The sequence below is a fragment of the Panulirus ornatus genome, chromosome 23 (genome assembly GCF_036320965.1).
Source record: "Panulirus ornatus isolate Po-2019 chromosome 23, ASM3632096v1, whole genome shotgun sequence".
Lineage (NCBI taxonomy): Eukaryota > Metazoa > Arthropoda > Malacostraca > Decapoda > Palinuridae > Panulirus > Panulirus ornatus.
Window position 1 is genome coordinate 24013430 of NC_092246.1, and position 14147 is coordinate 24027576.

At 43.7% G+C, this 14147-nt stretch overlaps 1 protein-coding gene across 1 annotated transcript; it reads left to right on the plus strand.

The window, feature by feature from the left end:
- The first annotated feature begins 9685 nt into the window (after positions 1–9685).
- LOC139756690 (pro-resilin-like) lies at positions 9686–13002 on the plus strand. The gene is made up of 3 exons (XM_071676346.1): positions 9686–9742; positions 10816–10896; positions 11120–13002. The coding sequence occupies exons 1-3, from the start codon at positions 9734–9736 to the stop codon at positions 11324–11326; spliced, it is 297 nt and encodes a 98-aa protein (XP_071532447.1). The 5' UTR covers positions 9686–9733; the 3' UTR covers positions 11327–13002.
- The last annotated feature ends 1145 nt before the right edge of the window (positions 13003–14147 follow it).

Sequence of the window (14147 nt, forward strand, 5' to 3'; positions counted from 1 at the left end):
CTCAGGTGTATCACAAGGAAGGGGAATCATGTTATCACAGAGGACACAACACGAGATGAGCCTCACCTTGCCTGAGGCTAACATGATGATGACCAGTGGTCTTGTGGTTCATTACTGACGAGGAAATACTTTCCACTTTCTACTCATTTCTACTCACTTCGACCACAGATGAATCGGAGGCGAGATTGGAGGTTACAGTAACCATCTGTACATGGCTGTTAGTACTACGACATCCCTCTGGTGGTGATGTTAAGTCTGGCGACATGATGGTCAGTTCTGGGAACTGGTGGGTTGGATTGTGAAGGACGGCTGGTAGCTGCCTGAAGGACGGCTGCTAGCTGCCTGTCTACTGTAGAAATTTGTGATGCAAGACATAGACCATCATGGAAGGAGCAACATGATCACAATGTGTCAGGAAGCCTTTCCAGTAGGAGACAGGAGAAATCCGCCACACACATCTCCGCCAGCAGGAAGCAGGAGAAGCCCCCCGCGTCCCTTTCCTTGCGCCAGCAGGAAGCAGGAGAAGTCCGCCACACACACCTCCGCCAGCAGGAGGCAGGAGAAGCCCGCCACACACACCCCCACCAGCAAGAAGCAGGAGAAGCTCGTCGCGCCCACTTCCCCCCGCCAGTAGGAAGCAGGAGAAGCCCGCCACACACGCCCCCGCCAGCAGGAGAGAGGAGAAGCCCCCCGCCAACAGGAGGCAGGAGAAGCCCGCCACACACACCCCCGCCAGCACGAGGCAGGAGAAGCCCGCCACACACGTCTCACACGGACCATTTATAACCATAATCCTTCAGACTGGAATTTCCTTCCTGATATAGGTGCTGCTTCGGTGAGTCTCCCATCATTGGCAAGGGCAAGTCTTCTCCTGGTGCTGCATCGACGAGTCTTGTGCCAGTATTTAGGGCAGGTGTTTTTTCAAGGTACACAGGGTCCGTCACCTCTCGTATATTAATTAGGATATTGAAAAAAAAACAAGAGAAAATTTATAAAATCTGTATCATCCAAAGTATTTCACTTTCAATGCATATCTAGCAGCTGGAAAACCATTTCGTTCAGGCAGATCAAATGTCATCTCTGGTCACAAAACAAAAATGTTTTACCTTATCATAATTTGTGTATAGACTAAGGGAAACTTAACAAAAACAGGAATAACTTTTAGATATACAATATACCAAGAGCATATGTTCATGAGAAACAAGCACAAAGATACAAGAGACACAGGTGACTTACAAAGATTGTTTCGACAATGTATACTGATATACTGGTGAGAGACAGTTTACTGTGGTATACTGGTGAGAGACAATTTACACTGGTATACTGGTGAGACAAGATGACACTGAAACAAGAGCTTATGAACATAAGCGAACTGTAGGTGCTTGGAATGAGTAGAGTTCAGTTGTTTTGTTGTTGTTGTCTTGTTAAAGATTTTTATCACGAAATTGACGACAACAGCTGCCACCTTGTCTTCATATCTAATGATGATATTAAAAGAAAAATTGTTGAAGGTCGTCTCTCTTCATGCACTTTCCTAACCTCTGTCATCAACTCCTGGAGTTTCTTTTTCGTGTCTGCCGTCAGAGATGTGTCATCTGCAAACAGCAACTGACTCACTTCCTCCCTCCCCTCTACCTTCAGCATTCTGTGAACTTGCCTCTCTGTCCAAGACTCACATTAACTTTCCTCACAATCGCATCCATAGATAGATTAAATAGTCATGGTGAAATCATACACCGTCGATGCAGAACCACCTTCAGCTGAAACCACTCGCTTCTCCCTTCCTACTCGCGCACATGCTTGACTCGCCCAATAAAACTCTTGACACAATCCTGCATCTCCCCTCCCTCACCTAACATTCATTATATCTTCCACAACACAACTCTCTCAACCGCACTGTGCTCACCCTCCTCGTCCATAAAACACTATATATATATATATATATATATATATATATATATATATATATATATATATATATATATATATATATATATATATATATATATATATATTCGTTTTCATCTCTCCAATGTTCATATTTTTATTTGGCTTATAAATAAGCTCTTTACAGTGGTTCGGCTTTTGTCCTTTTTTTTAAGGGAATATTGAAAATTTTGTTGACTTTAAACATTTAACTTTTACGGCCATAATCCAAGCTAGACTCCAACGGTTGCCAAGGAGACTACATCAACACTCAGGGTTCATCTGTCTAATGATATTTGACAAAACATTTTGTTTTTCTCTTTTTTCTCTAGTTGCTATTACACAAAGAGAATATCGATATTTTTTTTTAGTTTTCGCACGAGCAAATTGTCTCTTAAAAGAATTTATCTGACGTTGTACGTAATTGCCGTCCCGACTTTAGTGTTATAGCGTCATGAACATAGTACACATCCACTCCCGAGCTGTCACTTTTGATTTACTAACGCCATTGTGTACCATCCACAGACAAGCCTCACACACTGTGCTATAGTTTCTCATAACACCTTCATATACTCTGGTGATTCATAATATCATATTCAACAACAATCCATTTTAGTGTATCCTGTGCATGCCCCAAAGGAGCGCACCTTGTTCTGCTCCTGCGTGGAGCAGAATTTAGAAACTGAATAACCCCCAGCGCCCCTTTAATGGGGCTCCTGTAGGCTTACGGCTGCGCTACACTTAGGGGAAGGGAAATATGGACTCCTCTGGAGCAAGGTCCTCGACGACACTGTGGTTGCCTTTATCCACTGACGATGGTTAACCTCACCCACAGTAAGTCTACACTCGCGGTGTAGATGGTTAACCTCACCCACAGTAAGTCTACACTCGCGGTGTAGATGGTTAACCTCACCCACAGTAAGTCTACACTCGCGTTGTAGCCACAAGCAAGCGGAGTCCGGTAACACCAACATGATAATATTCACAAGTCTACTATCTTCATGGAACGTTACAGACAAATGATATGGACCAAGTTTAAGTAACACAGACTCCAAGTGCTCCTCCACCGCAGACACACTAACACCGCTGAAAAGACGGTCAGTCCAGCCCCGGGCCTGGGGAAGGGGGGGTGTCAAGGGGGGGGGCCTCCTCTCCACTGAGAAAGTTAAATTGCTCAAGTTAACAGTAAGCCTGGAGGACGGTCGGTGTGTGTGTGTGTGTGTGTGTGTGTGTGAGGGGAGAGAGAGAGAGAGAGAGAGAGAGAGAGAGAGAGAGAGAGAGAGAGAGAGAGAGAGAGAGAGAGAGAGAGAGAGAGAGAGAGAGAGAGAGGGAGAGAGAGAGAGAGAGAGAGAGCAGAAGGACGATGTAAATCCGAGACATGACCCATGACCTCAGGGTAAGACTGCACAGGTCAAGAGGGGAGGACATCGCGGAGGGAGAGCCATCGAACGATATCCTCTTTATGTTTGCCTCCGTCAGGTGGAGCAGGAGGGTGGTACTGCTCCAGCACCCACTGCCTCTCTGACACTCATCCTGCAGCTGATATTGCTCCTGTTGGTGACACTGACACTGGTGCTATGTTTGCTCCTGCCACAACTGTGCTGTTCTTCTAAGTTCCTAATACGTACATCCTCCCTTACGACTGCTATTGTGGTTATTGCTTCGTGTGTGAATTGTCTTTATATCAAGAGTGTGTTCTGTTGTTGTCCTTGGCTTCTTCACCTTCTGCTCATCTCGTCTCTGCCTTTGTGATCTTTTATGTCTTTCAAACCTCACGTTTGACTTATTCATAATCTCTGTTTTATCTCACTCTTGAATGTTTTGATCTCTCTCTCCTGCGTTCTGGTTTCTTCATATAAACCTTTGCTTAATCTTATCATCTTCCTCTGCCCTTCTCTTCATCATTTCATTTCCCATTTTTTAATTCTCTGGCATTATCTCTCTTCTCTCTGTGGCACCAACGTCATCTGTAGAAGGAGCAAATTCCTTCATTAATGGAAGGTCAAAGTTCATCGTAAATATTTGAAGACTTTGGCTCCACTTTGTCATGCAGAAACTTCCTACAAGGACCCCAGCCTCCCCAGGGAAGAACCAGCGTCTTCAACTTTCGATATGCAAATCAAAACCTGAATTACATTTTCTTATCTTAAGGCCATAACGCATAGAGTTATGGAATATGACCACTAGGTCTCGGCAAAACGGAGAAGTTCCATATGTAGACGTCGTGAAAATGACTGACTATACATCAGGGAGTAAGTCCATCATGGATGGCCTCACAGACACGGCGAGTCTGAGGTTTAGGTCGATGGTAAGCCTAAGAGAGTTTAGTGGTTAGTTAACACTGTAGGTCGTGTCATAGGGACGGTGGCACTTGTCTGGGCTCCTGGGGAAGGCGCGGTAAGCGCGGTGGGGTGTGGAGTGCCGCGCAAGGTAGAGGGGGTGTTCCACTTTAAGGGAAGAGAATAAACGATGGTCTTGGTAGAGACAGACTCAGGTGCTGAGGATGTGTGTTGAGACTTTCAGGTGTTGACGGTATACAGCTGAAGTGCTACGGATGTGTGCTGCTTCGTCGTTGGAACCTTGTGTTAGCACACACCAGAGAGCATTTGACACTGTACCACATATGAGGCTGGATCTTCAAGCCGGGATAAAGGGAGAGACTCTTTCGACTGACAGATAATTGCCTCAGGAGAAGGTAACAAAGGTTGCATGTCAGACCTTTCCCAACATGGGCTCGAGTCGCTCGTGGGGGGGGGGGGGTTATGTCCTTGGACCGTTGTTCTTCTTGATCTGTGTAAATGAACTACTGGAAAGAATGAATCTGATTTGTCTGCGGTTGCTGCCAAGGTCATAAGGAAAGTAAAAAGCGAGGAAAAATTGCATCAACTTATAAGGGGACCTAAACAAGTTCCAAAGTTGGCCTGATACATGTGGGAAGAAATTCAAGCCGAGCAAAAGGGAGAGTAACGAGGAAGGGACAGAGTTAAATAAGGCCTTCATCTGATCTTCATCTACCTGAACATTAGCAATAGTGATCTGTGCGTGAGTGGGACTTTGTCGCCAGGCTCTAATCTTAAGAGAATTGTAAAATAGACATTTTGTTTGCTGTAAAATATTAGAATCACATTGAGGTACACTGATATGGAAACATTTATCAGAGTGTCTTCACCTACAGTAGGTAAAGACGTGAACATGCGTGTTTGGTCTGGTCGCTGCACTTCAAGAAAAACTAAGAACAATACGTGATATCCACAGCAGGCCTGAAAAGATGGTACCAGAATTAAAGGAGCGAAGTTACAGCGAGAGGTTAAGGCCATAAATTTGCCCACCAAAAAGTGTGAGGAGTAAGGAGTGACTTGATCAAATCCATCAAGTTTCTAACCCAATTTTGTGATGTCAACAAGGAGCGGTTCTTTGAAAGATGTGAAGATAGAACAATAAGAGAACAGAACATCAAATTAAGTAAGAAACTTGTCAGAAAACATGCAAAGAATTACTTTCATATTGTCAGAGAACAGTAGATGTACGGAATAACCTGAGTAATGAAGTGAACAATGATAACATTTATGTAGATAAAATGTTATGTTTTAGTAGACGTTCAAGAGATGGAGTTCTACAGGTGTAAAGCATTCCCTACCAATACCATTCAAATTACATGGAAGTAATTACACGTCCAGAGAGAGAGAGAGAGAGAGAGAGAGAGAGAGAGAGAGAGAGAGAGAGAGAGAGAGAGAGAGAGAGAGAGAGAGAGAGAGAGAGAGAGAGATTCACATTCGCTGGATATTAACTTTCCAAGTAAATATTTGCATCACTGCGGCTTTTGACGAGGCCACCAATTTAGTTATTGACACCTAACCTGAGGATGACCTTTCCCTTGACCTCTGGACCGACAGTTGACGTCACACTAGGGGGTACGCCCTCTGGTGGCACTCTGATGACGTCTCACTAGGGGTCCGCCCAATTACTGCTGACGTCATACTTGGTGCTGCCCTTCAGCGGCGCTTGCCAGAACTTTGCTCAATTTCTCTTTTCTTTCATACGTGTTCATCGTTGCCCGTGTTAGCGATGGAGCGCCAGGAGCAGACGTTGAAAAGGCCACACTCACTCACATCCATCATCTAGCTGTCATGTGCAATGCACCAAAATCACATCTCCCTAGCCACATCCAGGCCCCACAGACCTTTCCATACCTGATTCAGCCCATTGACAGCGCGACGCCCCTCACAACAAATGTCTTCATTTCACTCGATCTTGTGCACACCTTCCACCTTCCTGCATGTTCAGTACCCAAGTACTTAGAATATCATTCACTCCATCCCTCCATCTCCAGTTTCGTCTGCTCCTTCCCCTAGTGGTTGCCGTCCCCAGCTACGATGATGAATGCTCACGAGTCCAAGAGTGTGAACGTAATCAAAGTTCTCATTATGGGCGTCGTAGTCTGGCTACACTCAAGCCAGCTATGTATCTTCCTCCAGGGGCTAGTCAATAGATGGGTGTTCGGCCTAAGCTGGTGTGTGTGTGTGTGTGTGTGTGTGTGTGTGTGTGTGTGTGTGTGTGTGTGTGTGTGTGTGTGTTTCATAGGGACTTGGGAGTTGATATCGTCTCTAACCTGTCGCCAATAGTCCTACATTAAGTGAATAGTAAAGGAAGCACATCATAAGCTGGCAGATACTAGAATGGTGATCCAACATATGGATAAGGTAATATTAACCAGAGAGTTGTTGGCCTCCTAGGCAAGGCCTCAGCCAGAATGTCCCTCACGTTTGGTCAGAGAACTTCAGGAAGCACAGGGAGCAGATAGAGAAGGCTCAGAGTAGGACAACATAGATGGTACCAGATGTGTGTTTCAGGGAAAGGATCGAGGCCTTAAATTTGCCCACTAAGGTAGAGAAAAAAGTGAGGGGTGACCTGATCACAACCTTCATGCTTTAAAACAAGACTGATGAGGTGGACAGTGGACAGTTTGTTGCAAGATGTAGGGAGACAACAACCAGAGGACAGAACATGAGATTAAGCCAAAAACTTGTTAAAAAGGATGTAAACAAGACTTTTATTGCACAAGAGTGGTGGAGGAATGGAGCTAACTGAACGATGATTTCGTAAATGTGGATAAAGAAATTTAAAAAGTTGTGTGACAGTATAGAAAGTTCAAGAGACGGGGCTCTACCAGTGCAGAACTCCCTCCCTGTACAGTTGAGATAGGTACATGTATATAGATCACTGATGTTTGCGGTACATGTTAAGTGAAGGGGAGGAAGACATTGGCTCAGCTGTTGGTGCTTCTGATACTGTTGGTGGTGGTGGTGGTGGTAGTGGAGTCTTGGGTGGTTGTGGTAATAAAGGTGACTGTGGTGACGGTGAGCACTCGGAGGTAACGGGGTTGAGTCGTTGCTGTAGGGCGTCTGCTTCACTATGGTGTTTATCTCTTGGTTGATGGCACGTCTCACTGTCACCATGCATGGCTCTGACACCAAACGTTTCCGTCAATGATCAGTCTCTCGTTACGTTACAGAAAACATACAGTCTGCCTCCCATGTCATATGTCTTCCTACGTTTTTGCTCAGCCATTTCCTGTCCCCTGTTAGCTTACGTCTGTTGGAAGTTCTAATGTTTTGAAATCTTCTGTAACTGCGTAGTTGACAGGCCGCATCTATCTGTGGGTCTGAGCTATGCCTCTTCTGCTTCTCTGATGATCTATCTTGTTTTACCTGCTTCCATCCTGCTGCTGTTGCTGCTTCTCTGCTACTCTGAAATCTGCTTACCCTTCCTCCCCGCCTCACCTGACCTCACGAACGATAAACTCAGATACTGATACATATGTGTTTACGCACGTATGTTAGATACATATACTATATGTGCGTACTCTCCTGCAATGCCGGAGACTCACACAAGCAGAGAGAGAGAGAGAGAGAGAGAGAGAGAGAGAGAGAGAGAGAGAGAGAGAGAGAGAGAGAGAGAGAGAGCACATGCATCCATAATCAATTAAGAAAAACAGTAAGCGTCATCGGAGTTACACTTTTTCCTGACATTAGATCATTTTGCTTCAGAACGTCCTCGCCGAAGAGCAGAAGACAAGAAAATATCCTTGTGGCGTGGGAAGACCTCTAAAGCGCTGACAAGCACGGGAATCGCCGAGGCAATCTTCACAGGGATCAGGGCACAACCTAGCATCAACACACAAACACAATTGGACTTTTCACATATAAGAAGATCTTAAGGTAATATTTGTAGGGACGCACAAAATTCACGGTGTTTCACATGAAAATTAAAACTTTCATGCTGTGGAAGGGTATTCGAGTACATAGTACATAGTATTCGAATTGTCATTTCCTTATTAGCGGCGATCATAGCCTAGCAGTAGCTCTCCCGCCTGTTGCACAGGGGTCCCGGGTTCGATCCTGACTGTCGAAGGTTTGTATATATATGGACCTGCGAACACTGATACATACGTTTGTCTAACTGGCGAAGATTCCAGCGGCTTGGACCTCAAAGTTGGTGAGGGGGTCACGGGTTGGCTATTGATCCGGGGTCACAGTTTGGCTGTTGGTCGGGCGTCACAGGCTGGCTATTGGTCACAGGTTTGAGTCTGGTGGCAGAGAAGCTATACATGTGCACACTTATACATGCTGACACACACGCGCACATACACATTCAGCAATGCACGTGGGTGGTGAATGCACACTCAGGGGCACAAACACACACATATATACTCACAAGGTTAGGAGACTGGACAACATCAGTTGAAAAAACTCTCGTCGTAACATAGGATTATCAATCATAAATAGTAAACACACACACACACACACACACACAAGATGGAGCCCCTCGAGTATACAACTCCCTCACAGTGGTGTATACATGAATATCTACGAATAGGTAATGACACACATAAACAGACACGGATATATCATATTTTCTCTTTTCCTTTTCCTTTTGCTCATAACTGCTTGATTTAGGACGTTAGCTGTGGATTGCAAGTCTCTCCTCAGAAGCCAAGCAATGTCACTTGCTTGTAGAAGCACTTGGGTCAGCCCAAAGCCCATTCATATCTTTGAGACCCACATTGACCACTCTAGAACCCATCTAGTTCACTCTGTATCGTATTTGAGTCATCACAAACCTACTTGAGGCACTTCAACCCCACTTGTCACTCTATGTTGCAACTCTACACCATAACCTCTTCCCGCCACTTGACCTTGAGACTCCCGACTTACGTCAGTGGCAACAAGACGAAGGCAACGTTGACGCAATTAACCACATACTTACGTTACGTTCTCAACTCTCCACTTTGTGTTATCCTTGCCATATCCTTGCCATACATCGTGCCCTCCTTATCAAGTGTGCACCAACTATACATAATCTATGTGTTAATTGTAAGTTATACTCAATTTTACGTCGATTCCTCCTCCTTTTATTCTAAAGTTTCATTTCATTAATGACTTTAAATCATCTGCTAAACATATTTTTTGGCGATCTTCGTCTTCCCATCGTCCAGGGTCTTCTGCTTCTTTGGCATATCATCTCCCTAAGTCTGCCACTTCCTCCCGCCTCCCCTCTCCCTCTCCCTATTCTGTCGCACAAAAACCAGTCACACACTTGTTCCTCCCCCGACATCCTCAGGAAAACACTGTCCTTGCTGTCCTCCACGACCGTGTCCGTGTCATGCGTGTTATGTTGGTGTGAAGGCGGGGCGTGGGCGTGGATGGCATGGGGGGGGGGGTCACATTATCCTTGGCATGCTGGGATATAAGCTACATGACGGCGCCCCGGGGCTTTAGTTATTCTTGCGAAGTGAAGACGACCGAGTATGATCAAGGTGAGGAGGCCATGTTGGTTCAGGTGCTCGTGTGTGAGTGTGTGTGTGTGTGTGTGTGTGTGTGTGTGTGTGTGTGTGTGTTATAGAGACCTATTCATTACTACCTATTTTTACACTCGTGAGGCCTCAACTCTATTTGTTGCATTTCTGTCATATATGTTTCTGAATTTTCCACTGGTTCTCTAGAGGTCTTCATGTACTCTGTAAGTACCAATATAATCTAGAATATGAGTGTTGTGCTAGTGTAGCTCCTTCAAGAACCTCCTCACCTCCACTGGATATGTTTCAACATTTACCGACCTCGTACCTTGCCCTTTCTCGGCTGGTAGTAATGGTACCTCCTTCTGTTTGAGTGTAAACAAACTTTGTAACTTGGCATACGACTCCCCACACTCGGTCTGGTCTGTAGCAACGCTATTTCACGTGTGTGGTGTATTGGTGTGCATTCTGTGTTCGTGATGCTTAGGGCTCCATCAGACGTATAAAATTCATGGCTTACAGTTTCTTAATTTTCAAAAGCAGTTTCTCTCTGTACATTCCTGGGCTTCCCTTTTGTTTTCAGCTTTCATACAATGTGCTTTAAACTTTTAGATGCGATCTTCGTTATGTCAGTTCGTCCTCATAATGAAACCTTAAACTGATCTTAACTCTTCTCACAGACAGTGTTTAATGTTCGTCTAGTGTTATATTTTCTTTCTAGTTTTTTCTATATCTCCTCACATTCTCCACCTTCGTCCCTTCGTTTCATTTCCTGCTCGTCTGTATCCCATATTTTCTACCGTCTCTCCAACGTTTTATACTATAATCATTCTTCTGTGCAATCATCACACACAGCATTTTTCTTTTTTTGTCTGGCCTTCTGCTTCATCAATGCTTAGAAATTTCCCTAACGACTTTCGTCTTTCTTAAACATTGTTTTCTTCTGTGACTTTTCTGCATTCATTGTCATACATCACTCGCTTCCTTTAGAATTTTTTTACGACAATTTTTCTTCAATTTCTTTACTCTCGCCTTGTTATCCCCCTCAAGATTCACAAAGCAGCCAATCATATTTCTTATATCCCCTCCGTCAGGTGTTTCTTGTGTTGCTACTGGCGGCGTTGGTGGTAGTATATGGCCACCCTGCAGATCCCCGAGCCCCGACATATCCTGATGTGAGTATACTCGCTTCTTCTCCTGCTACACTCGTGTCCTTAAGGGACGACACTATGCAGACGAGCCGAGGATGCACAGTCTACAGTCACCTGTCATAAATCCATCAGTAGATCACCTCAGTGTACAGATCTGGTCATTATTATCTCTCCTGACAGAGGAAAATGTTATCCTACCTTTCCGCTCTACAGACCCCAGCATTGCACAACTATCCTGCCTCCGCAGACCTCGGCCTTGTACGACTACAAGTATGGAGTTTTGGACGAGGAATCCGGCAACGACTTCGGCCATGAGGAGTCCCGGGACAGCCAGGCCACGGCTGGACGCTACTACGTGCTGCTCCCCGACGGACGTGTTCAGACGGTGCTCTACTCCGTCATCGGCGACGAGGGCTACGTCGCCGACGTCTCCTACGCCAGACGTCGTCGGTGAGTCGTCTCCACGAGTTGCCGAGGTCCTCCTGCTGCTACGTTTCAAAGGATACTGGATCCTCCTCCACGTTCCAGTGGTCGAAGGAAGAGGCGAGGATCTAGACGATGTAGACCAATACGTCAGAGAGTTAGTAACCCAGGCTGCGACAAGATCTATGACTTGGACACTGTCGGAACACAGGTTACGACAAGATCCAAGGGTTGAGACGTAAACATCGGCACCAGATACGAGGACCTCAGGAATGACTTCAGAAATATGTACTTATTTACATACCGAGTGTGTGAAACTGGAGTTAAATAAAATCGTACGAACAATGTTTCCATACATTGGACAGATGATTGAAATAAACATTTATTTTCTCTTTCCAGATAAATCAAAAATTACGAAAGTTTGGATCAAAATGTTTTATATCATGTTGATTTGATGGCAACGGCCATTACCAGCGATCTCGGTATTTTTAACAATATCAGAGAGTGAAGGACAGTGAAACAATCATCATATCAGAGATGTGTTGAGCATATCTCCTTCCCAACACCCAGAAAAAGCGAATATCTGTTAGTAAACAAAAATTTTAAGTCAGCATTCTGTTGGGGTTAGGCTGGAGAGTTAGTTACCCTGGCCGCGGGCTGCGTGCGTGACACAACATTAAGTTACTGTGTTATTGTAGTCCTCAAGGTCTTTCGTGCGGTGTCCTGAGCCGCTGTAGGTTGGTGAAGGAACTTGAAGGAACCGCAGGACAGACTTGTAGACGAAGAAAATACTTTCCTGTATGGAGAAAGATTCATTCGCCTTCAGACATCACGTCCTTAAAGACTTTCTCTGTATTCTTGAGGTGTCGACCGGTGAAAATGGTTCGTAAACAGAAACAGTTCCGGTCCCCGGCTCGAGTCCAACTGCCCTGGATATATGTTGCTGGCCTCCTCCTGATACACGCTCATCTCTCATCGTATTTCTGTTTGTTGTTGTCTCTACATCTGTCTGTCTGTAATTTGGAAAGTGTAGGTCATTGTTAACAGTCATGAAAGCACAGAGATATGTTATCATACTTCATGCCGACTGTACGGTACGGGTATGATACGGCTGTACGGTGCGGGTATGATACGGCTGTACGGTACGGGTATGATACGGCTGTACGGTACGGGTATGATACGGCTGTACAGTACGGGTATGATACGGTTGTGCAGTACGGGTATGATACGGTTGTACAGTACGGGTATGATACGGCTGTACAGTACGGGTATGATACGGTTGTACAGCACGGGTATGATACGGTTGAGATATCTCATTAGACCGTATTTCTGGAGATGTGCTCGGTTGGGTTCTGACATTAATTTGGTGCTCACGAAATGAGATCAGACAGGTTTATTTTTTTTTTTTTTTACAGGCATTAGTGCTTATGTTATGGAATCAAAAACTTTAGAATTTAACAGTGGTTGGTTCTGTAGCCGTAATAACCTTAGGAATGTTTCATGGAAGTAAACACCTCTGACTTTCATGACTTACCACGAAGATGATGTGAATTATCGAGAGAAAAGCTTTGGAAAATTTGTAAGTTATAATTCTTATGATAAGCCGCTAGAATATTTCACAATTTGTCGTTTTTTAAGACAGAATATTTGTAGACATTGATTATCAGTAATTATTAGAACTAAGAGGAATTCTTATTCGTTTTATTTGACATAAAAATCGCATTGATAGTCTGATATATTGTTATAACAACTGCACAATCGGCAAATCGAATCTAATCTAAATAATTAGAATATGAATTGAAATTGAATTTAGAATGATTTACTTGAGCAACAAGCAAAAAATAACAGAAATTTGTAACAACCTTATGATCACACTTGCACTGTATATATACGAAGCAATCAGAGTAATGTAGTAACTCAGTCTTATATAACTCTGGTCTTACTCTAACAACCTGACACAAAGATCATTATACAGTGAATCAATGAAGAACGTCAAACAATGAAATGATGGAGGATATAAGTGTATAGTTGATGACAAAGTTTTTTATTGTTAGTTTACTACATTAGGCAAAATATAGACATAAAATATAGACAGTGATTGGTTTAATATAGACAAGAAAATGACAGTTAAGTCTCTTGATATCATCAACTCTTTAATCTTCTAAGATTTCTAAGTTACATCAGTATTTAGCTGGAGGATATGACAATAATCTTGTTATACCTATCTTATAAGTTAATCAGTTCGAGACTGGAAAGGCGAATAAATGTTTGAGCAAAGAGGAAAACGCTAGATTTATTTAAGTGGGTACTATAGTGATATCATAAATGTCAGGTATTCGTATATAAGAAGAGAGAATCTCTGGGACAAACTTCATCAAGTTTTCATCAATCAGTATCATCAGGGTCTGAAATGTTAGAAATAAAAGATTGTTATAGTTTGCCATAAATCATTCAAAACCTTTTTTTATTTCAAAGTGGTTGTTTATAGAAGAAAACGATTATAAGCAAAATTAAGGTAAACACCACTGCTTGAAATACTGAATGCTCTGGATTTATATGGATACAGCCTCCTTTCCAACAGCTTTGCAGTATAAAGAAAGGAGAGTGAGAGGAACTCTTATCTGAAGTACCACATCAAAACTCCGACTTGAATGTACCAATCTGCACAAGATGCATATAAGATATAAATGATTAAGTTTCTCTCCCTTTTTGTATTCAGAAAGTTCGGATTAGCTAAGTTTCCAATCTACAATTGCTTCATAACACGATTAAGGATGTTTGTGATGGGCTTAAGGCCAAATAAATTCATTAGATGCAGTATTGATATTTCATATACTGTACAGGCATGTGAG